Source organism: Pygoscelis adeliae, unplaced genomic scaffold, assembly GCF_000699105.1.
Source record: "Pygoscelis adeliae isolate BGI_AS28 unplaced genomic scaffold, ASM69910v1 Scaffold160, whole genome shotgun sequence".
NCBI lineage: Eukaryota > Metazoa > Chordata > Aves > Sphenisciformes > Spheniscidae > Pygoscelis > Pygoscelis adeliae.
This window is the reverse complement of record NW_008824035.1, coordinates 9,516,936-9,543,543: the sequence shown is the minus strand read 5'-3', so window position 1 is coordinate 9,543,543 and position 26,608 is coordinate 9,516,936. Positions and strand designations below refer to the sequence as shown.

The window sequence follows — 26,608 nt, the reverse complement described above, 5'->3', positions numbered from 1 at the left end:
CAAAACTTGTATGCTGCAATTTTCAGAAAAGCACCACATTACAAATGCATTCCATTCATTCAGAAGCAACCCAGATTCAGTACTATAGAAGCTGAAGGTACTGCTCAATGCAATGATTCATAGTTTCCCTAATAGAAAGATTCAGCAGTTTTCAGTCGAGACCTTTATTCCCTCTCTGAATAAATGATGCCTGAAATTTTTATTCTTGTTCTAATGGAATTTCAATGGCCTTCACTGCAAATCTACTGGAAATTTTCGCATATTAAGTGGAAAAAATTAAATGATGTTAACCACATTTTAATGTGATTAAGGCTGACAGGGTCATTATTTCTGCTAATCACTCAGTTTAAAGAGCTCAAACAAAACTTTGTAACAGCCAATGTTTTTTCTGTTTTTCTGTATGTCTACTGTAGTTGAGAATTAAAGCCACTACAGAATATGGAACACAGTATACATCATAAAGAGGATATATCAAGTCTTTTCTGCAATTTGTACATGGATTCTATTATAATTAATCTCAAGATTAAAAAAAAGGAGGGGAAATCAATCTTACAATATATATATACCCCTTTACTACTTTTGTCTTCCTCAATCAAAAGACAAAACAGAACAAGAGAATATATCTCTCTTCCTGTAGCTCCTATTTGCCAGTGAAAAAGAGAAAATATTTCTGCACGTCTTTACCATGTACCAAAGGGTATGTGTAATTGCTGCAAATAATTTCTTAGAAAGTGTCTGTTGGGCTCTGCAATATGGAGTTTTGCTTGTTACCATTTAGGTCGGCGTAAGCTGGAAAATGGGCATAAAAAAGTGGAACAGAGGCAAGTGGCAATGATGAAGAGCAAACAGCATGTAGTTTTCACAGTGTCTTGTAGTTTCCTCTCATGGAGGATCAACAATAGAACAGAAAATTAAGGAGACTGCTGCTATGGTCACTGGCTCAGCTTGAGAGCCACAGCCTTACAGCCAGCCCTTGCTCAAAGGTCTGCCACCACCAGCAGCACTGAATCCCAATGGAGCAACTCCCCAAGATCAATAACAGAACACAGAAGCCTCGAGGGTGATCGAAGAGGGTGGAAGGACTTAAATTAAAAAACAGACATAAGTTTGTCTCATTTGCACTACCAGAGGAGGGGGGATGTTGTCTGTGGGATTTATTTTTTGTTTCTTTCTGGGTGGGAGGAGGCTGTTCAGAGTTTTTGTTTGGCTTAGGTTTTAGGCTTCTTGCAGGATTAGCGTTTTCTCTAAAGACCATCACCATAATGCTTATTGCCTGCTTAATAATTAATACCACCTTCTGTGGATCTTCAGTTCTGGGGGACCTGTACCTCTCATGCCATGTTCCCTCTCTCCTCAGAAACCCCAAACTTAGATGATTAAAAAAATGGGGGGGAGCACTTCCGCATCCAAATTAATTTTTCTACATAAGTAACTGTGTTTATACTTAAGTTACTTTAGAAGAGAATGAAAGTGCAGACAGACTGATTCACATTGATCATTCCCATCTGGTTTAATAGATACATTTCAACCTTACTGAATCACTAAAAATAAAAACTATATTACAGCAGCTTCTTGAATTACAAAAAAAAAAATTTAAAAAATAGTAAATTAGATCGTTAGCTTCTTAACCTTAAGGTACATGAAATATATCTGAAAAATATTTTATTTCCTTCCCATTCCTTGGCAAAGTATTCAATCACATACACAGATTTTTAGATCTACTTCATGATTACAACAAAAAATGCTGAGAAAAAAAGACGGTAATTAATCATACACAAGTCTTTTCATATAAGACTTTACTTCTACCTTCACATCTAGCATGTACTGCTAACTCTGTATTTCAACAGCCAGCAGCTTTTTTTCCTAAAGAACATTTGCTTCCCGCCTGAATACTTTCCATAACAAGAAAAAAAAGTCCAACGACATTAGATCATTTACTATCAAGGAACAAACTACGTTAACATCAGTATCACATTACAGATGTAGTTTGTGATGTTCTCAAAAAGAAACATTATTGGTATTGTTGGACTTTCCAGTTTTAGTGTGAAGCCACGCACTAGTGCATCTTACTAACAACCTCACTGAATTCTTGTGCTCATCTAAGAAAGGACCCTGCTGAATGTCCTAATGCATCTTATTGTGAATCTTCAGCAAATAAAACTTCATGTATGAGCTCATGATGTGCTTTGCCGCTGGAAAGTCACAGGCTCTGTGGGAAGCTTTTTATCTTCCCAGCAGTCAGTTCTCTGAGAACATCAGTGCAGCTACTGTAGTTACCTGTAGATTACTTGTATTTTCTCACATCTGTGTCCAGCAATCTAAACCATGATGATAAAGGGTCATTAGGTTTTGAGTGAGGAAGGGGATGGACTAGACAATTTGCTCTGATAAGCTCCTTGTTGTGAGCGCCGGTTTAGAATGTGAAATGCGGGGTTATGCACATCCTCAACTCAAAAAACAGTGCTCTCAGAGCACCAATTAAAAATCATACTCAGCCCATCTTAAACTACAAAAACACATCTTACCTGAGATCTTTATAATTAATAATATTGCAATAAAGTAATTCTGTCATGGTAAGAAGGACATGAACTGTCTATTAGCCACAAAAGAATTCAGGTACAATTACTAAGATAACTGCTGTTTGGAGCACAGCAAAGCAATTTCCCACAGTGGGACTTACAGTTCAATTTACCAGTTGGGCAAATATTTTGTGCTCTGTAGTGGTCTACAGAGTTAACAGTTACCTGTAACATTTGAGCAGTGTTATACTTGGAGAAAACTTTCTTCAACCCAAACAGGTGTTTCAGCTTTATCTGCTCCCATGAATACACATTTTTTTTCCAACCCCGTTCTAAGAACTATTTTAAGGCTTTTCAATTAACATTAAATGCAAATTTCTCAAAAAGCCAATGGCTCTATTTTTCCATTCCAAGCTACTCACAATGAGGTCTTGTAAGTTACAGGCTACTTGGAAGAGGGATGAGAATAAGCACAATGTCACCTATAAAATTATCTGAGTCCTCAAGTAACTTGATGAGGTGGTAACAGGCTCTTTTTCCTTATGGGGTATTCTTAATTCAGTAAAATAATAAAACAGGTCACATGAGTTAGACAACACTGTCACAAATGGAGAGATACGTACCCACAAATGGAAGAAGGCTGTGTTTTCATATGCAGCAAAACCAGATTATACCATGAATACAGTATACAGTGAGAATGTTCCACTGACATGGTCAGTGATAGAGCTGTTAAGAATCCTTTAAAATATTTCTAGTGAAATTTTGTGGCAAACTCCAGAGTATCATGGTATTATGTTAGGCAATAGACAAATACATGGAAAGACAAAGGAGCCATTGAATATTTCTTGGTCAACACACAAGTCATCACAAGAAATTCAGAGACTTAAGAGTATGAAGAATGTAACTACTACACTTCCCTCTTCTCAAAATTAAAGATTAAAATAATTACTATTCATCAGCTTAGATAGTTCAAAAGGGTTATTCTCCATTGCCCTTGCAGAGATGATGATATCCTGCTATGTTGCTTTTGAGTCTTAATTTCAAGTCAGTGAAGAAAAACAGAAGACGCACTTTATACAAAAAAATAGGTCTATTTCCAAAGTAGAATAATAGTAACAATGCATGCTCATAATGGGTTTTCCACCAAGATTCAAAGGCAGCATTTGAAAAATAGCTTTTTAATTTTATCAGTCACTTTGATTTTATACATATACATCTCCTGCTTCTGACTTCTGCAAGAGGACTAGCTATATACACCATACTTGTATTTTTTTTTTTTTATTACTACATGGCCTTTAATGAAAATGCAACATTTTGAGAACTAACATTAACAGTCTGCATCATCAGAGAAAATGAATCCTTAATAATTATTCATACACCAAGTAACTGTAAACCCAAATCATTTCAGAAGACCTGAATGTGTCAAGAACTTTGACAATTATGACTGGAGCCAGGAAACTGTAGCACTGCAGAATTTCTTATGAATTTTTCTAGTTACTTTTTATAAATGCTGTCCTAGATGACAGCTTAATGTGTACCACATGCAATATTTATTCTTCTTCAGTGTCAGACTGTCTAGCCATCCAAGGGAATACAAAGAATGTCACTTATTAGGATAAAAGCACAAGGAAGGTAATCAAGGACATATGTAACATCAGCCAATCATGCCCTATTTCAACATCCTATTCCATTCATAACAGTTCAACAATTATTTGCTTACTGATAACTTGCTTTCAGGCTGTTTGTGTTCCCCATAATGGTGGTTTGCATTCATTTTGCTCTTTAGAATTGGACACTTGCTGTGCCGTGCATGTTTGTCAAAACTTTGTATCTTCTGTCAGAAATAGCTTTAGCATATCAAATAATTTGTTTGTCAGAAATCACTAATAGAACAATCTAGTTACCTTCTGTGTCAATAGGATACTAACATAACTAGAAATCAGAAACAAAAGGCTGTCACACAACGACACACTACTGCAAGACCAGGCAGCAAAAACCATGTTTCTGTTTAATATACTTTGAGCATACAGCTGAATCTTTATGGAAGACCTAATACAGAAATTAGACTTTGACCGGAATGGAAAAGTATTTCAGAAATATGCTGTCTAAGCACAAAGACATTAACCTTGCTTTTTAAGCTTGAATAACTAAATTCCTTACTAGTCCTCCATGTCTCTTTACAACATTTTATTTATTTATTTATTTAACCAAAGGTCTATATCGAATACTTGCAGACATCTTATCTGCTGATTCCAGTCTATCTGATGGATCGAGTTATGAAAAAGCATTAATTCACAAAGACAAGTAGAGACAGGCAGATAGAGGGAGCCAAAGACAAACATTTATCCTCCATAAAGTTATTTTAATAATAATAATAATAATAATAATAATAATATCCTATGGGAAACTGAACACGCATGCACATGCATGCACACTTCATTAATCTGAGTATCCTGGAACATAAAGATTTTATTAAATAAAACCAGGTATGGATTTAATGAGCCTCTGAAATAAAACATAAGCTGGAAGAACCATCACGTTTTAGATCGACAACATTGTGCAGGTTTTCAAAGTATTAGGTGTAAGAATTTTTTTTTAATAAAAGACATTTGTTTGAATTTAAATACATTTTCACTTCAGAAGCGTGACACTACCAGTGCACGAGAACAAGAGTAAGACTTGATATTGAATCTGATTAATGTATTTTCATTGTTCATCTCAACAAAGTACAAAACCAGCACATGCACTTACTCTTTCAAATATTTATCTTCTAAACATCTCTTCAGGCTTTAGACACTATTGCCAGAGCACAGTAAATCCCAAACATTATTTTATTTAACTTCTCTCCCAATTAACAATAATTAAGGTCAAGTATTGGTAATAAAGGATAATAAGATACCTATACCAAATGTCTCATTTGACAGTTCTTCCATTAAACATATATAACCTACAAACTTTTCACTCCAATTTAAACACGAAGAAGCATCTACTCCTGGTTTCAAAACAAGGATACATAGTTCTATTCATTGTAAAACTAGTGACTATCAACATTTGAACATTAGTCATTAGTATTAGTCATTAGAAGAAACTCAATTTGTGAAAATCAAATACTCTGCCAAAACTTTAGAAGGTAAGTAATCTTTTGTGGGAAAAAAAAGCAGTTAAATGAAAACATATTTCCATATACTTAATACATAAAATTGAGCTGTAAATAACCATAAAATTAAAAGGAAAAGTATTTAAAAAAAAAATAAAATGCATCAGATTTTCAAAATAATCATCAATGAAAAAATGAGTCTGTCAATTGTGAAACAAAGAATTTACTTCAGAGCAAAAGTAAACTTGAGAAATGAGTGCCAAAGCCACAGCAGCCTTTATTTCCAATTGTATAAAAGAATTTTCCTTCTTAAACTTTATTTTTCTATTTATAATAAATAATTTTTGATTGGCTGATGTTCCCATTTAGCCCCTATTTGTAGAAAACGGAACAATAATCCATAAAATATTCCCCCAGAGAATGGAGATGCTGCAGACCATTCATGAAGATCAATTTCAAAATGAGTAGTGTTCCCAGACCCCATAAATATCTTAAACATCAACTGCAGTGAGATAAAGAATGGTAGGTGAAATAAAATTAACTTCAACTATAAGAACTTAAAGAGATTAACAGAACTCCGTAGCATGTGACAGCAAGAAATGTTTCAAGATATGATCCAGACAGACAAATTCAATAAGCAGAATTTTAGAGGTACATACAGGTACTTATTTGCAAATCAGATACACCAATACTGAGTAACGCATTATGGAAGGAAAGTTACTTACTTAATTTGGACATTAAGAGATACTATTATAGTGATACTGACTGCAATGCCCAATCCAAATTTCCCCACATGGATGTTTTTGCAAAAGCAATACGAGTAATTTTCTTCTTATTTCAGAATAGGAGACAATAATATCAAAGGGTTTTTTGCTTAAAACAACTCTAAAATGAAAGCTCATCTGCCAGTTATTACAACTGTTTATGTGACTACCATGAGAATGAAAGACCGTCTTTCCTCTCAAAAACCACCGGTTACAAGCAACAAGGAGGTATCAGATCCTAACACAGAGAAGGAGCTACTCGCATTGCTCTCATCACACCAAATGAGACCACAGCCACTCACCTCTCTACAGTCATTCAACAGCCTTCCTCTCCATCTTCCAAATTCTCAATAGGACCCACACAAAAATAAATGGTGGTTTTTAAATGCCATGCCAGATATAATAATAACGACCCAACAGATGTTAAAAGCTGGGGACGCATACCCATAGTATCTATTTTTCCCTTGATTTGAAAGAGTAATTTATTTGCTTTATGGACAATGCATAACTTCTGCTTGTATGTTGTCTAGTTGACAGAGACAGGCTAACAATGCTCATTCATTCTGAAAGGCACATGGCTCAATAAATTAATAAGTAATGATAAATAACTTCATACACAGTAACTTAAGAATAAGAATAGTTCCTACTACTATCAAGAATAATCTCTTGCACAATTCTCATTAGCTGATTTGTAAAGCAAAAAAGGGCAACCCCCCCCTTTATTTAAAAAAAGATAAAATCCTACTTTCTAGGATAAGACCATTAATAAATTAAGCTCAAACCAAACCATGGCATATGTAGATCAGTCTCTACCCCCTCTCCCTGTCAAAATTCTCCTGAGGTTCAAATATGCAGAAAAAGGTAACTTGATTCAGCTACAGCATATTAGCAGATAGCATTTTAACTGCAGTGAGAGAAGCGTAACTGGACCTTTGTAACTTGCATCACAGAGGAGATAGAAAATATTTTCTAAGTCAACAATAAACAGAAAAATGCAGCAGAACAGACCTCACCTTCTCCAAGCAGATTTAGACACTCATTTTCAATCAAAGAATAATCTTTATGCCTGGGAAATTTAATCTAGTAGACTATTTCACCTTACTTCCTTCTCTTTCATCAATATTATTACATCCAAAAATCACTGCAGTGAAGGTGGCTGTGCTTGTAATATGCACGTCACAAAAGACTAAGGAAACAAAAGTGTTCTACTTCTTCATTAGTAACGATGTTTCTCATCAGGAACTTGAAATGTGAAAGGGATTTTGACACAAACATCTACAGGCTTACATGCTCAAACTGCTTTACTCTATCTAAATGATTAAGAGTGAAACCACTAGTGAACTATTTACCATTGGCAGTAGGGTTTGAAATCTGCATCTGAGGTAATGATATTGTAGAGAGATGACAGCACTGATATGGTGGTTAGTACCCTAGTCTCCTCCAAAATCCCTGATGACCTGTTGATGGGGTTGCGTTGATGATGCTCAGGACTAACAACCCTGAACTGGAACATACTGTAAATTACAGAATCTGGTCCTCAATATAAAAGCTGCGTTCTTAAGTTGCTTACCCTTCCCCTTTCTTCCGTTCTGTAACAAAGACAAGTGAGAAAAATGTTGTTTCTCCTTCACTTTTTCCATTTCAGTGTTTAAGACTTCACCGGCTCAGGGTACTATGAGAGAGAGATGCCTATTCTCCAAAATAGAAGCTAGTCTGAATCGAAAAACATAAGCCATAAAAAGCAAGATGAGACACTGAAGCTAAAAATCTCACTTTAGAGTATCAAAAAAAGATATCAAGCTACTGAAAATTCCCAGACTTGTTTAGTTGCCAGTAAAACTAATATAGGTTGCTTGACCATACATTGTCAAAAGCTATGCTCTAACCTAGAATAAATAAGAGGGAAGCATTCTAAAAAAGAATTGATTCAAAGAACTAGAAATCTGCATTCAGGCAAGCAAGCAGCACATTGCTTAGCCAGCTAAGTCTGTGACAGTGGCATTCAGTGAAGGACCACAGCAACATACACTTAAATCACTCCAAGCACACTTGGAAAGCCTTTGAAAAAGAGGACTGACAGAACACATTTGCAGACATCATTCAGGAGATAAATCACTGCTACAATTCCATAAAAAAATATGCAATTACTAGACAATATCAATATTTTTATTGGGTAACTTGATTTTAAAGTAGAGAACATTTCCCAAAAACATTTTGTTTGTGATTTCACCAGCACTAACACTTGTAGAGAAACGATAAGGAAAACTGAGGCATAAAGCACAAGCTTCCCAAACATTGGAAAGTAAGTGGCAGAAAATTGAAATAAGCCCTTTACCCACCATACTGGGAAGAAAGAAGAGCAGTTATTTATTAGTCTCTGCTTTCTCCGTATCACAGATATTTCGCAGTAACGAAATCTATGCTCAGATACATCTCTGCATCTCAGGTTTGTTTCTGAGCAGTGTAAGCATTTCTCAATTTTAAACAGACTTACGTTTGAAAAGGATGTCGTGCCTCATGATGCATCAAGAGTCCAAACATGATGCATTGGAATGATTTTGCCACAAAGTTTACATCATTGTCCTTGACAATGTCACCACATACCATTTTTCTGTGGAAGTCCCTCTCTTCACTGCTCATGTTATCTATACACTGAATGAAGCAAAGTTGTGTACTTAATTGATTTGAAATCTAGTGCCACATTATTCTCTCCCCTAGTACTATGTATCTTAAGTAGCATGTGCTTATAAAGGTGACAAAAATATTTATTGAAAAGTCCCAATTCCAATGAAGATCAGGAAGAAACAAAGTTTCTAAAGTGTTCAGACAGCATATACAAATAAAGATGCCCCTTCTTACCCGGCACAGGTTTGGATAACTTTGTAAGTAATTAAGTTTTTGCTTGTTGAAAGCTAGCACCGATTGCTTTAGATTTTGCTTATGAAAATCCAAGTGTTTGAATAAAATATCACACAAATTACTTGATTCTCCGAACTGCCATGGCAGTTAGCAGGTAGCAATTCATAAGACTACACAAGCCGACTACAAAACTGGTGCAGTATCCGAACTCAAAGCTGTGGTTATTCAACGTTACAACTGCACCCTCAGAGCTGTGTATAAACAGCTCAGAAATTATGGTGATGACAGTCAAAAAAAATGAAAACACCGAGAAAGCATCTGGAGAGAGAAGAAGAAAAGGAACAGAAGATGGGAAGCAAAGCTGAATTGTTCAAAAGGAGGTTTGGTATGACATGCAGCTGGTATGACAGGGATCATACACACAGCAATGAAGCTGAAAAGTCACTTATAGCTGCTTTCACTCAGCACGGCCTTACTGATATGAAGTGTTAATACATAGTTCTTTTGCGTTACTCTGATAGTATACTCAGCTTGATGCACACGGATGCTCTCAGAGAATACAAGAGGCTCGCTGGGGCATGGCTGTGTTGGGCTGGTGTTTGGTGTTGTGGTATGCCGGGCTGTCATGTAGCACTCACAACATTCTGCAGAAACTGTTCTTCATTACTCCGGTCATCCTGCTCTCTACAGTCTGCAGCCTTTGATGAGTTGTAAGAACAGCTTGAAGCTACCTTTGTCTGCCCAGGACAGGCCTTCCCAAAAACCAGAGGTTCCCCTCCACCAACACCCCCCCCTCCTTTTTACCAGTTTCAAGACTCAATATATCCTAAGTAAATTACTGAGGCTTTATTTCCTGACTTTGCAACCTACACTTTAGCTATTTATAAGTGCCATGTTGTAATCAGGTGGACTGAAATTTTTGAAAACATCTTCACCATACAGCATTGCCCATTTTTAAAACATCCCAGAAACATTTTATTGGAAAAATTATACTGTGCTAATGCTTAGGAGCCAAGACTTTACGTTTAGCACAGAGCAAACTCAGCATCAGAGCTAAACCATCGCACTTGTGTGAAAGTCCATCCAAACCAGAAATTCATGTCCTCAGCAGCAAAACTGCTTGAATTTACCACTGAGGAGTCTCAGCGATTTAATCTCTTTCTATAATCCACAGCACCTGCGTGCAAGCAGAGCACTGGAGTGAAGCTAGACTTTTCCTGGAAGGTGTGTTTGTGTCTGAGGCAAGGTTACACACTGGAGCTGAGAGCAGGCACCCATCTTCCCTATGCTTAGAGACATGTCCCCAACACCTGCTGTTACCCAAACAATATGCATTCACATTCAAACAGACGGGGGACTCCAGAAGGGGAGGCAAAGGAAAGCAAAGCAAAGCAGGAAGTCTGGTGAAAGAAATCATCCAGACCAAAGGACTGGACTGGAACTAAGCCAGCAAGAATGGAATGAAATCAGAGAAGAGGGGGAGAATCTGGCAAAGACCCACGGAGAACATGTCAGCTAGAAAAAGGGTGGGGAAAAAAGTTTGGGACAGACAACAACTGAATGAGAAGTCACTGGAATTGGTAAGACAGAAGACTACAAGAAGTCAACTGGCAATGTCAGGCAAAGGTGCTGGAAAGAAAAGAGTGCCATTAGGTTGATGGATGATAAATTAATTTGTATTCATTAATTAATTTGTATAATTTATTAAGCAAACAGCATGCACTATCCCCTACTACAGTAGGTAAGTGCTCTATGGAAAACATATGCCAACCTCTAGTTAAAACAACCTGAGCTGTAAGATACTCTCTCTCAATCAGGCAGTAAAGGTGCAACAGGAAGCCCAAATTCTGGATCTTGTTAACTTTGAGTATCTGACTTCACAACCTGTGTGTGCAAAACTCCATTTATACACAGATAATATAAATAATTTTAATATTTTTAAAAATATTTCAGTTGCAAGGCAGGAACAAGAAGTGCAACATATTTAAAAAATTGCTATTTTCCAAATCTGTCAGCATAGAAGACAGCCTTAAAATCATTAAGCAGCTATGTCAAGAAAACACCTCAATACCACGATGGCATTACAACTTGTAATTATGATTTAATCTGCACCAAACATTCTCAAATATATTTATAAGAATAAAATTTACCTGCCTAAACATCCATGACTGTATGACCTACAGTATATTTAAATATTCACTTAATGTAATTCAGAAAACAAATGTAATTCAGAAGCTGAAGGTAGTGAAAACTGCATTCTGCCCTCACTCGGGTATCTTGCTACATGACTAATACGCTGGTATTTGCAAATAACTATTTGCTCTAAGTGATGTCATTCTGTTTGCCTCTGCACTGCAGAGGTTCATTAACAGCAGCATCCCTTCTTTTAGAAGAGGAAAGACTTTTAGATATTTGGTCCAAATGGGAATTTTTTTGGTTTCAGCAAAATTTGCAAAGTTCATCTATTTCAGACAGCATTTGAAAAGGGCTGAAACTTGGGCAGTGAAAGGAGATTGTGTTTTTGTGGGACTAAGATGGAGACGTTTCACACTTTTATTGAGTCACCATATTTCTAGTTGTAAAAGAGATGGAGCTGGCCTGCAGCTGTTCTTTCCCTTAACTTTATTTCCTGTGAATTTATTTACTAAGATTCTTAAATATACATACCCTTATACTGCTTGCTAAATCAAGTTTTCCTTCAAGGTATGTCACGTTAATATTACCATTTCCATTAATCTTTGTTTCTTTTGGTTTTTAAAATGTCTATTTGAAAGGTCCAAACCAAAATGCAGGTTAAATGCTAAGGAAGAAATTTCACTCTAATTTTTTTTTACATAGAGATCAAATATTTATTGCTAACCAATTTAAGAAGAGTCTGTACAAAAATAGTTATCTCCATGACTTCTCTAAAATCAGACATTATTTAAGGGTGGAAGGGAAGGTTTGGGAGCATAGGGTTTTTTTTGTTTTTAAGTTTCTTTTAAGTTTTCTTTTCTTGTTTTTAACAGGTGTACTGAAGCCATGAAAACCTTCTGGATAGCATCTCTTCTGTCACCATCCACTTGCTCTACCAGCACGTGACATCGCCTTGCTCTTTTGCTAAGACAGTGAACACACAACTATTAGATCTATTCTACTACTGGGCACGTAGCCACAGAAATACAACCAAGAACATCAGGTCTCCGTTTACCACCAGATAACAACTTTCTTTCCTAACTAGTTTAAAAGTGAAAGACTGAGTGAAGCAGGTTAATTCATACTCAAGCCTGTTGAGTCTTCCTTGTACTTTACCCTTGATATTTCTTTCTTCATGTCAGATTTCCCCACCCACCCTTTTTTTTTTTTTTTTTTAAATATTTGGAACATCTGAAGCAATGTGGAAAAGATGAATAGAGAAGGATTACTCACTCTCATACTACAAGATCTAAGGAGCATCAAATGAAATTATGATGTGGCAGATCCAAAACAAGCATAAGGAAGTACTTCTCCATATAGCACATAGTTAAACTGTGGAAGTCCCTGCTCCAGGATATTGGGATGCCAAAAGTATACTTGGGTTCAAAAGGCCAATGGCTAAATTCATAGAATAAAAATCAGTAAAAAATTTTTAACCACAAGTATATCATATCTGGCTTAGTCAGTTCTACAATAACAGATTGCAAGAAGATGGACACATACACTCTGCTTGCTTAATCTGTTCCTATAATCTTCCCTGGACATCTGTTAGTGGCCTGTCAGAAACACGATACCAGAAAAGACAGACCCTTAATCTGACCTAATTATGCCTCTTGTAGCTTAAGAACATTAAAAATACTATAAAAATTAACGGGGAAAAGGTTATTTATTATGACATATATGCCACCTTTCTAAATACACAGCAATAAGATACTTCAAGAGAGGTACTCAATCCCATCAACACCCAACCTATTTTTGTTAACAGAATGTCTACCATAACATTTTGAGAAACAACCCCTTGAAAATAATGTTAACACACATTTGGATACTCAACAAGTCTGAATTATATTAGAGAAAACAATGTTCAAAAACCTGTATCAAGTCTCAGACGACTTAGTTATGACACTATAGATATTAGAAAATCTTCAGCTGCATAGTCAGCTCTTTAAATTACAGTCTATGCATAGGATGAAAAAATTCACTTTTTTAGACCTGAGAAGTTGAGTCAAAAGACCAGTCTATGCAGCTTTGACACACACAGTATTCCTGGTGCTCACTGCAAAGAATAAGTCCAAAATACTGAACCAAACAGTATGCTAAGCATGGTCCACTACATCCACTCATTAATTAGCTCAATATATTTCATTATTGGAATCCATATTATGACCCGCTAAAAGCACCCTCTTTAGCAAGACTAAAATGTAAACCTTTAATTAGGTGAAGGGCTGATAAGTCTCATGTGCTGGATTTATGTGACATCCTGTAACTCAGAAAGCAGTTTTAACTGAAAATTAACAGGCTTATTTAGAATACTTTCATGGTAAAACTCGAATACATGTATACCATGCTAAGGTACTAGAGCCATATAAAAAACATTAGGAATTATTAAAAGAAGGGCTTAAGTATTCGTCCAGAGCACAGCAATAATATGTAGTAAGAATGGTTTCAGTGGATTCCCCCATACAACATCATGATTACTGTCATATGATCATAACACAAGTGCGACTAACACAGCTGCCATGTCAGCTTCTCTTCAGGGGCTAGGTCTTAATCATAAATCAACTGAATGACTAATTCAACGTTGTTAAAACCAGCAAGTAACTGCTTGGAGCCATTCCAGTTTTTACATCTTTCAAAAGGTCAATACACCTACTCAAACACACAATAGTCCTATCTTTCACAGTGTTTTCTTCTTTTCTGGGATTGAAAAATAACATGTTAGCACTTAAATGTAAGTGTGTTTTAACTAACAATTAAAATGTTCGTTAATTCTGAAAGAGTGACCTGGTAAAACAAAGACAATTTTAGTTTTCCCCTCTACCCACAATCAAAAAGCCTCTCCTCTCCTTTGCTGTTTTGAATACTTTTATAGTCGCAAAAGTCTTATGAAAACGCTTTACTGCTGAGCGTTTCCTGCATTAACCTTACTTTTGTTATAGTAATATTACGAATTAAGCTCAGAAATAAAGTTTTTCAAGTTGAATGACTAGTCTAAATGTGGCTTGCATTTCAAATATGAACCTCTACCCCTCAAAATAATAACAAAAATCACAAATTAAGTGGCATCTAACAGTAAAATATAGTCTAATCATTTACATCTGCTTGCACCACACAAATGACAAAAGCCTACCGTTAGCATCCTTCATAGAAAACGTTTATTCTGCACTTAAATATAAAAGCTATGTTACATAAACAGAGGATTTAAAGCTATGGCAGAGTGGCTGAATGAAAGAAAATGGCAATCTTTCTGGTTCTAGTAGATGCCTTTCCCTATCACACAATGTTTCCCACTCATAAATACATGACAAATACTTCCTCAATCATTTTTTACGAGCAGGGATGCACAGGGGGTAGTCAATGGCTAGCTTGAGGGAAAATAGGAACAGCAGGAGGCAGAAACTGTACTGAAAATGGCTATGTGGTAAATTCTCTTCTGGAACATCACTCAGCTACCCAGGCTTTGATCTTTCAGCTACAATTACACTCACATCCATGAGATCTGGGTATACTTTTTAAAAACTAAATCATTAATTGTAATAGAAACAGTTAAGCCATTTCATTATATAGCTCCTCAACCCAAACATCTGATTTTTTTTCAAATTAAAAATCGCAATTTATACAAAGATTTGCTTTCAATTGGGTTTAACTATGTCATCATCACAACTAGTCTCACAAAAAACGTGGGGTGACTGGCGACAGCTAAATCACAGACTGGCGTCTCCTAAGTAGCCTGTCTACCATTAGGGTCTGGGAAATGGTATTTACTGTACAATTAGAGCCAGTGAGCTCTACCTGTAATCATCCAAATACAGGTGCGAGGATCTTTTTTTGGACAGGGAAACTGACTCATCCATTTTCACATAAACTTCCGTGTCTGTACTGTTACAGCAAACCTTAGGAAACCTCAAGGTTTCCTTGTACTTCTTGTACTTCGGAAAAAATGTCACCTGGCAATAGCAGAGCAAATACCTGATTTTAAAGACTTCCTTGGGTAGAACCACTTTTAATGTTTAAATCGTCATACCCAAAAAACATTCAAAGAAGAAACAAATTAATTTAAAATTATAAAATTTGGCCAAATACAAAAAGCTTACATTATTACATTGGTCATCAAGTTTATTCCAAAGTCTGTGTTTTGGGCTGAGAGAGTTTGCTATTAAATAGGTTAAATTTTGTTCTTCAATACTAACACAAAATGTCTTGGAGTATCAAAAGGACAGTTTTAGTTGCAGTAATTTCACAGAATTTATTCTAATGATTTATTGGAGTTAACCATCTGACATTAATTATTGTTTTGGCTTCCAGTCTATGAATGTTTATTTTTCAGTTTAAAGCCTTCTCACTCTTTGATATCATATGGAAATGAGAATTTTTAATGGAAAATTGAAACCATGTGCATCTAAGTACTTAATGAAGTACAGGGAGAAACAGAGGGTGTACTTTAGGAGAATTCAGATATTCCGCTTTAGATACTTTTGATTTGTTTGGATGAGTTACATGCATATATCTGTTCACAAACATACATTTATACATCGTCAAAGTATCTCACAAGTACAGTGTTTAAAGATCTGAAGACTAAGAAAAGATTTGTCATTTGGGTGGCTTTTTTAAAATAAGTATAGTGCTATAGATTTTTCTTCATCATATACTACTTAATCTGTTCCCTCCTCCACAAACCAAGTATTTATCCCACCTAGAGCTTCCAATGACATGCTAAATGCTGTACTTCTCAACAGCGGATTCCCACCATATGTCTACCATGTTAGGACTGGATCTTCATCCAGTTCATTGAACGTCTGATAGATTGATTTTGTAACCATCACGTACTTAAGCCATAATATTGATGTCAGGAATACTTGACTAAAACCTGCACTGTTCATGGCATTAAAGCCCATCAAAACAGGCCTGTAAACCATAAGCAAAGTGCAAGCAGTGGCAAGGAAGCCAGGCACCCAACCGCAAACAGAAGAGTACTGTTGAAGTGTGCAATTTTGCCACAGTTTGAAAGATTTCTGTGCAACTCACTCAGCTTTAGTCCTCTGGCATTCAATTCATTCCTTTGGAATGAAAAAGATGTTGTTCAGACAATCAGCATTATATGACATGATAAAACCATATGTTTATTTAAATCAGGGACTTCTAAATCCAATCTATTTTCTTCACAGTTAATGGATTCATGTAAAAACGTAAGGAAGGAAAGCATATTCTTTTCTATTCTGCACTTTCATTCAGAGTTTCACCATATGCATTGTACTCAAGCAGCATGTCAATGGGAGCATAACAAGTAACAAAAGTGCAACATTAGTTTTTATTCCTATTTTAATTAATATCCTTGGTGATCTTAATGCGCAAGGAATTATTCACCACTGAAAAATGTGAAATAGAAACATAAATTTAGATATTTAACCTGAACATACTCACCACTTGTTTTTCTTTCTAATGTAGTCTTTTTCAGAGAGGTTAACCAAGTAGATCATCGGTTTTGAAGTAAAAAACAAATGTTTGTTCAAAACATCAATCTAGAAGTGAAAATACAGGAGGAGAATTTTAAAAACAAGTCATACCAACTTGAATTAATTTTATGACCATTTTCCTCATGGCATGTCTGAGAAGGCAACAGAATTAAAGTATAATATATAGATCACTGATAAACACAGAATTGGCTGATAAATTTAACATTCAATACACTATGAATATGAAATCTTACCAAAAAAAACCTTTAAAAAAAAAGACAGTAACAGGTAGCAAAATTAAAAGTCAATTCATGGGATAATATTTATAGCCTACCTCTTTGTCATTCCAATCATGATAGAAGCGGACAGCTTTCTTTTCATCTATTACCCATGTCTTGATTTTGCACATTACGTCCTACGCAAGATCAAGAAAAAACAAAGTCAAAAACTCAGCTGGATATCAGACCATTCTCTTCCATAAACAAGGCATGTATATATTAAGACTCAAAACATACACAAATTAAAAATTAGATAATACCTTTTAAAAACAAATTTCTACTCTCCCACAAAAATAGAAACTGCTGCTTTAAAAGTCACTAAAGAGCAGTATCGATTATTAAAGCGATACAAATCCCATAATTAGGAAATTAAATACACAACACTCAAGTATCATCTCTCACCACCACAAAAATTAGCAGGGCTCATAAAATATATGTAAAAATCAGGACATTTTCCATTGCTTTTCAAACTCAGTAAGACACGACATTTCAGCATCCAGCGGGAGAGACCACATACAATATAAACATGCCATTAAGAAGAGGGAATGGGTGGGAAAAAACACAGCAAATATCTTTTTTTTTTTAAATTGTGAGCAAAAGAAATTGAGCCTATTATTGATGATCCACCCTTCAAGAAATTAATTCAAATGGCCAAAGCCCTTTTTATTCCGCATTAATTTTTCGCCAACACCTTCTCCCTCCCCCCCAAAATGAAACCTGCCAAAGCCTCCATTACACAATGGCAAGAGCCTTGCACTGGTGACCTCCAACCAGCTGCATTCACTTTCAGAACATCTCTCTCGGCAGGAAATCTAAAGGCCTTTTAGTTAGCAAGCTAGTGTGCATTCAGAAGGAGTAACTGCAGGAAGAGCCCAATGTGCTTTGTTTCTCTGGCCTTTCTTCACAGAAAGATTAATCATCTGTGAAATGGAAACGGCAAACAGCAAGTGACACAAACTGAACCCTTCAAGCCTTTCCTCATCAGTTTTGTGGTTGTGAATCCGAAAGCTGCGTGTGGCACGGTTCTCCTTACAGGCAGGTGTTAATAAAAGGCTCTTGGGTCTGAAAGGTCAAACTCAGCTTCTTCTAGGAGTAGTACATTTTAGTGTCGCCTATTTTTTGTTGTAGATAATTTATGATCATGCTTTAAATAATGCATTTTTTAGGTTGTAATTGATGCAACTAAGAATTAAGATCTTTAAAATGCAAGGAAACATTCCCTAAACCGTTGAACACACAACATTTTTTGCACTTAATGCTATGCGGTTGAAATACATTTATAAACAGCCACAAATAACATCAGTATTTACTACAGTCTTTTCTAGTCTTGCAGTTGCTTTAGTGAAAAACAAAGAAAAAGCTCTTCTAAATCTTCAGATCCTGATTTGAAACCCTCCAGGAACAGGACTCCCCACAGATTTTAACAAGGAAAGGGCAAGCTAAAACTTTTAATGAAATCTAACATGTTCTGCCTAAGAATAATCACTTTTACTCTCCTATAACTGAATTTCACTCATAAATGTTTAAAAGTGGCTAATATAACACCATTTCCTACAAGGAGAAGATCAAAGTGCTATATTACAAATGCATTATGATTAAAAAAGCACTGTGCAGCTTTGCTATTAACTGTTCTTTAAACCCTAAAAGGCTTCCCATAGATCTCGCTTGGCACTGCATATACAACCTTTGACAAGTAATGTAGACCATTTTTATTCATTGCCTAAAATTGTAGGCAATTATGTGCGTCACACTGGCCACCTGCAAATTCTGAATGCCTGCTCCAGTTGTCAGAGCAAAAAACTAATGTCGGAGGGGATTAATCTAGGGGGAGAGAGTCCTCTTTAATGGCTCCAGCAGGTGAAATGGCCCAGCTGGTTACTATGATGAGTGGCCAGAACAGCTTATGTAGAGACATGCAACAAGATTACACATAAAGAAGAAAACAGTGGTACCATCTTATCTTTAACCCTATGTGCTTTTTATTTTTTAATTAATCAGTATAAACAAGATAAGGGAAGCAATTCTACCAATAGGTACTTTTCATTTAAGATCTTTATCCTCAGCTTTTGTTTAAATAGATGTATAAAAATCAACACGATCTCAAAGATTCTCTTTCAGCAGTGAAGGAATTCCAATTACACACTATTTCAGGTTTTAAACTAATTCTGTAGGCACCTACCACGTGGCCTTCAGCATTACAGTTCCCCCCAATAGCAATGCATTATTGCATATAAATTGGAGTCGATAAAAAATTGACAGAAAAAACATCATAGCACAAGTTATCAAAGCCAATCTTTTAGGCTTAAGCAGCAATGAAATGGTTTTTAATCACACTGTAAGGGCAGCTACATAACGTGGAACCTCCAGAAAATTTCAAGCATCAATGCAGCAAATAAAGTTTGCTCTTTCTAAAGCCTATCTAAGCACATAGTTGCCAATCAGAACTTCTCTTCCACATTCACCTGCTACCTACGGTGACACATCTAAACCCATTTTGGCACAGACCCGATTTTTCAGAGTTCTCATTTAGGTGCCTGACTTGATGCTGTTTGCAAATGTTGTTCTAAAGGAGTAATTACATGGCTAACTTCCGCAGGGAAGGCTGACCATCAACTGAATATGCTGGGGAGAACCGGCAGCTGTATACTTGCAACTTTATTCTGGTTTTACAGAGAAGGTGGCAAAGTACTGGAAAACTTTCTTTAGAGAAAAGGATGGAAACTTATAAGCAACTACAGCATTTATGTCTGAAGCTGGTGAGGCAGTAAGACACACAGAAAAAATTTGGAAATAATTATTCAGTCAAAGTCAAATTTTCTCTGATGGACTATCTGGGCAGTTGCACCACACAGAATGTAAGGCAGACAGTTCAGAAACGAAAAAAGGGACAGATGAACTCAGATTCCCCTGCATCAATGGTGGTGTCCCATTTAAGTGAGATTTAATGTGATCCCTTAACAAGAAAATGTTAAATACTAATGACAATATGAAGAAAGGCAACTATTTCCACATATTTCTTTTTCACTCAGCTGCCCCAATACTCTAAACAAACACACAGAAAGCAAAAAGCATATTTTCAGGTTATATCTCATGTAGCACCATTTTTAGTTTTATTAATTGCTTCTGTTTAGGCCTGGTGAAAGAGTATGAACTGACCTTTTTATCTTCTCTATCACTGTAACAGTCATTTAAACACATTTAATCACTACTCTAGTTAACTCCGAGACGCTTAATAACAGAATACAGAGCAATGATCCACTTTGTTTCATTAGATCTGGCCTCCCCAGTTGCACACTTTGAGCTCAATCTGTCACCAGCAGAATGATCCACTTCTTGTTTGATGAGAGAGGTATTCCTGTTCTGTTTTTCAGCTAGCAACATTATAGCAAGCACCATTTAAAAAGCCGCCAAAACCCCCTCCAAAATCCAATTTACTTACAGTTGTCAAGGCATATGAAATACAGCAAACTTCATTAATATCAAATACCACTGTTTTAAACATCAGTTAATTTCTGACTATATCCTTGGCAATATATTTAGCACATGTGAATACTTAGTATATTTAGCCATATGCAATACAGTGATTTCAATTTATGTCCTGCTCTCATTTTCTAAAGGCGGCAAGTAGTCAACCCAAAAATGCTAAGCAGGACTTTAACAATAAGTCCCAACAGTATAAAATACTATAAAGAAATAAATTTAAATTGCATTTAGGAGATTTATCAAGACATGCTCATGAGACACTACTGTGTAGAAAAATGTGCATACATTAATAAACTCTCTGGATGGATGATAGTAATAATGTGTGCCAATGCCAAATTCTTCTTACAGCATGAGGGACTAAACTGAAGCTTGGAAAACTCACTTGCCTACTTGGCATCAGAGAATTGTGAGTTTTTTTGTTGTAAATTAGCAGGGCATGTAATTAACTTCCGCAAATCTAATAGAGAAGTAAGCAGTTGTGCGGATTATCACTTCACACTTCAAAGTGCAAGTGAATACTCCGTGGTCCTGCAGGCAGTGCAAAAGTCTCTGCTACTACAGAGAGTAACTGTGAGTACAGTAGGCTTTTTTCCCCCAACAAGGGAGATGTTTCTGGGAAGAATGGAGTGTTTCTCAGCACCTTATTCGTTCCCTTCAAATCTTCCATGATGTAATAACTGACCAGTTCCCTGTAAACACTTCAAAAGCAGTTAAATACTTTTTATTAAAATGTTTCAACTGTCAAAAATTCTATCATTTTCACAGCTCTGCTCCTCAGAAAAGCTGTAAGGAGTACCTAAAACGTTACCTGTAGCTCTTAGTTAGCTCCTCTCATTTCATACAGACATCCAACAGCATAGCATATCAATAATGAAGGTAGTAGTGCATAATTAATATATTCAGACTTCCCTAAGGAATCTGGCTCAGTGACGTAAGGTATTTAATTCAAAAAATACTGCATACACTAGAGTCAACACCACCTAACCAGTAGGTCTCAGAATGTAACTGTAAATAGAAAATCCAATGAGTGTGTTTCTTGTGGCACTCCAAACAATTTATTTGCATTTCACTAGTTATCATCTTTCATCAATAGCCTAAAAAAGACCACATTAATAACACAGATTCTGAGAATAGTAAATTACTAACAACATGAATCATGTGTGTGGTGACCAGAACAGCTAGACAGATTTAGTGAAAGCAAACAATGTTTTTCAATACAATAAATTCCAGTTCATACACTTGCTGGGTGGGGGACAAGGGAGGGTGGATACAGTATTTACCAAGTAGAGGACTTCCCCCCTGTGAGAGTGACTGAAAAGACTTGAGGGTCGCAAGCAAATGAACTGTACTGTAACTAAAAGACTAATAAAATCTTTAAGTGTATAAACAGGCTAATGTCCAATGTGAATAATTCTACACTTACCTCTGTTGAAATACTGAAAAACTGGAGAAAAACAAGAGGTTTTGAAAAAGTGCTTATACATGAAGACTCAGTGTGCTTAATTCTTATGCTTTTATTCTTATTGCATTACATATATATAATTAACAAAAAACCTCACATAGTACAGGGTTTTTCACACTAGCATGTGTTTCTCTAATCAAATCTTTCAGCCATTTCTCTAATGAAAGACACAAAGAAAAAATTTGGAAATAATTATTCAGTCAAAGTCAAATTTTCTCTGATGGACTATCTGGGCAGTTGCACCATGCAGAACGTAAGGCAGACAGTTCAGAAACGAAAGAAGGGACAGATGAAATTAAATGAAATGCTCTTTAGTGACTTTTTCTCTAATGAAATGGCTGAAAGTTGAAGCTTGACAAACACAGACTAAAGCTGTGTCTTATTTCTAAACAGTAAAGATAATTAATCACTGGCACAGCTTATGCAAGTTACAGTAATTTATCTCTAGCTAGAAAAGATTTAAATAAAGGTTAATTTTTTCCCCTAAGAGATACATTCTATTTTAACCACAACTGTGAGAATTAAACTGGGATATGCAAGAGATCAAACTAGATAGTAATTTGTATTCCATCTGGCCTTCAAAATAGCTATGAAGGTTTTTCAGATACAGACAGAGAACTATGCTATTTGAGGTAATGAGTACCCATAACTAGTTAAACTGTGCTGCACCAAGACTAATTTACTGCGCACACACCAGTTTCCTTGTTAACGCAACGTGTACAGTGTGCACCGTGCCCACAGTCCTTCCATTCATGGTTTTCCTTGGAAATCTTTTTCAGTTCTATTTAGCATAGCCTCACCTCTCTGCTTTTCCTGGAGGTTTTCTGGCAATTTAAAAGAATGAGGCTGAAGTGACAAAGTAAGAATTTATTGTAGAAACAATGTTTAGAAACAGAGGTATTTTTAAAGGACAATAAAGACAAATTTTGCAGTTTAAAAAAAAAGGCTAGATCATGTTTTTCAGCTGTGTTAAGTGCTTAAATAAGCTGTAGCAGCTGGGTGCAAGAAAGAGAACAAGTCAGGTACTGCATCAACTGGAGTGACAATGAGCTCCTCTGTAGTACAAAACAATGTCTAATCTCTTACAATTCCCTTGCTCACTGACTTTAATAAAAATACAATGGGAGAAGTAATGGATTTAGGACAAGTGTATTATCCTTTCTTCTATTCAATACCTTCTAACAGAGCCAGTACAAGCAGTACATGGTATAAGATTTACTCAGAGCTAGATGCTAATAATGTTTATGAACCACAGCAAGTACTTTCACCCAAAACATCCTACAAGCATTCCAGGCAATGTAATTCATTTCAAAAATCCCCAAATTCTCCTGTGTGGGTCATCCTTATGGGTTCCAAGGCATTATACGTAACATGATATAATCACTTGTAACTTCTCAAAGAAAAAAGCAGGCAATACAGAAAGCAGTCTACCTACAAGTGATTATTTCTAGCACTTCAGAAATTCAGAACAGGGAAATTGCACTGAAAAGTAAAATGAAACATCTTCCATAGAGTTCCACTGAACTTTTCTTACTGCATTAGTCTACACACACTTATTTCCAAATAAATCCATGTGTGAATGCATTTGTTCTAGAATGCATTTGTTCTAGATGTGAATTAAGCCAATTGAAAAAGGTGTCTTTTTCAGAATACAACTATTCATATATGGAGTTATTTTGGTGTATGTATACACTATTTAAAAATTACACCATGGCTTGGATCTAGACATACCCAGACAGACATTATTTACAAAAGTAATTACTTTAAGCCACTGTTCAAATCTACACAGGAAAGATCAGCCTTGACAGAAAGTATTTAAGCATTGACTTCTCTTTGTCTACTGATAATACCAAATGAAATCCAAACATGTATTTACACATTATGTACTTTTAAGTCAGGCTTTACTACCAATTAATTCACAAACATCTGCCATGAATATTTTCCTGTTACATGCAAAATGTTCTCCAGAATGAACTTTAATTTCCTCTAAATACCACATTAAGCACAGTAAATGGTCCACTAAAGATTTTAGGCATAATTATATGCATTAAGAATATAAATATTTTCTTGATTCCCTATGATTTAACATTTAAGGTACTAATTGTAACAGCCATTGGCAGAAAGTATGTCAACAGTGTATGCGTACACTGCTCCTTTCCTTCCACCTTCAGTGGAACAAACTGGCCTCTCAAGCTCTCCTCACAAAAGGAGACCAAAGAAACTGGCAAAAAACCCAACAACAAACAAACAAACAAACCCAAACAATTCATCACTGTATTTATCTTCAACTTGGAACAAAAGAAAGGTGAGAATTCCCAACTGACATCATCAGTTAGAGGAAATAAGAGTTCATCCATCCGTGAGAACTCTGGTGAGTGCTTGCAGCATGAGGTCAGCAAATTCTGCTCAGCACCATCCCATTCATCAGAATATTGCAGGAAGGAAAGATTTTCATCCTGTTTTCACCCAGTACATATTGGTAATGAGAAGACACTGAATCTACCAGCTCTCTGCTCTTTGTGAAGTATCTCCCACACCATACTGGTAATTTTAAATGAACAAAAAAAAAAATCTTTCAAACAGTTATCGTATTATCAGGACAGGACCAAGACATTAAATCGAAGGGAGGAGGAAGGGATTAAAGCTACTTAAAACATCATTAGGAAGATTTTGCTTTACTCCTCATAGTACATATACACTGACAGATACTTACACTCCATGCCTATGGTCATTGTATCAATTATTAGTTCATCGCCCATTGCAGTAACAAAACAAAGCTTGATGCATTTCTTGTAAGTTAAATATGCACTAGATGGTTCTGGTACCATTACATTAAAAAGGAGTCTCTAGATGTTCTTTTCATAATTGCAATTACTTTTGCTCTTACAAAATGTGTTTGCTTTGAAAAACTAATCTTATTTTAAAATTGACAGACTTTAACAATGGAATTCAGATATCACAGGACTTGTAAAAGCACCCCTTTCAACTGAAAACTGGAAGTTCAAATGCAGCGAGCATTGATCCTGACCTACTGTAAAAGCCACCTTTCAACTGAAAATTGGAAGCTCAGTCACTGCAGACATTGATACTGACCTAAAGATTTTGTCTTCATATCACTAACATCAATAACCTGCGTGAACTCAACTACAAATAATATTCTTGTGGTCAGATATATAAATCACAACACCATCACCACTAAGAATTAGTCTGTGCTGGAATTCAAGATTCAGTGCACTAAAAAAGCGCTGAAGGAATAGCTAGCTACTGCAGAGGGTCAAGCTCCAAGGACTAGAACTGAATCACGCAAGGAAGGGTAATAGAAGCAAATCCTGCAGTAATGTTCATTTAACTATATTATACTGCATTAATTGAAGACTTCTGTCTCCAGGACTGAAAATCCCATAAATTAAAAAAATATATTTTTTTTTTTTAAAACAAGTTTTAAAAGTATTCTGATCTATAAATTCGTGCATATTTGAATTTTACTTTGAAATCTCCAGCTACCCAAAATGACAGATGAATAATAAGCTAATAAAGTTTAACTCAATATCTTTCTCATGTCTCTGCAGATACCAGCACCAGACAGATTTAAAATATAAAATCAAAATTACTGATTGCTTTCTGAAATTATATTTGCATGTATTAAAAAGCACGAATAACAGGGCTATTTTTATTCTATAATACCTTTTTAGAAGGTTACAGCCAAAATAATATTTAAAGGTATACTGAGTCTGAAAGAATAGTACCCTTAGTAAAAGCAGACAGTCATTAAGAAGGCCATGAGAACACTTACAAACCAAACAAAAATATATGTGTAAAGGAAGCTATTCCAAGCCCATGTCAATATTACATGTTGCTGATCTTGGACCATATTGTGTCATTGATTTTTAAGTAGAACTTGGAAATTATTTCATTGATGGCTCCTTAACAAGCAGTTGGCTATTTTATTTCTGCTGACAGGGGATTGAGAAATCAATTCTCTGAAAGACAGGACAAACAGTTAACACTGTATTCAACTGCAAAGCCAGGTCACTGCACAAAGGTGCACTTACCAACTGTATGCAATGTGGGCTTAGGTGAAGGAAAAATTATAATTAACAAGTCAGAACACAGGTGCGAGAAGGTGGGCAATCAAATACCAATCTCAGATTTAAGAGCTGTTGACTGATACAGACTGACAATTTTCTTTTTTTCTCCTCCTAAACCTTTTGGAGATTTCAGACTACCAAGTTACAGTTGTGGAGGCTTACTGATAAAGAGAATCCTCTAAAGCAGACAATTCATATTTATGAAATAAGAAGAATGACTTCTACTTTCAATTAGGTTCATGAAACACACAGTGAAATCCCCTTTGATGCCAACAATAAGTTTACACAGGTCACACGGAGATTATAGCCTCTCTGAAATCAGTAACTTTTCCTCAGCTTTCATATTAAGGTTATTTGTTATACTCAGCAAACTACCAAAGGAAAAATGTAATAGACTATGATCAATATTATTTCTTTTCTTTCCTCACCT

The 26,608-nt window shown here is 35.8% G+C and overlaps 1 protein-coding gene across 2 annotated transcripts in view; it reads right to left on the bottom strand.

The window, feature by feature from the left end:
• OLA1 (Obg-like ATPase 1) overlaps nucleotides 1-26,608 on the bottom strand; it is a 101,915-nt gene that overhangs the window by 23,494 nt on the left and 51,813 nt on the right. For both annotated transcript variants that reach the window (XM_009332647.1, XM_009332654.1), the window contains exons 3-4: nucleotides 17,202-17,282; nucleotides 16,836-16,933 (exon numbers count right to left, since the gene is read on the bottom strand). In XM_009332647.1, coding sequence (XP_009330922.1) covers nucleotides 16,836-16,933; nucleotides 17,202-17,282 — 179 coding nt within the window. The remainder of the gene's footprint in view (nucleotides 1-16,835; nucleotides 16,934-17,201; nucleotides 17,283-26,608) is intronic.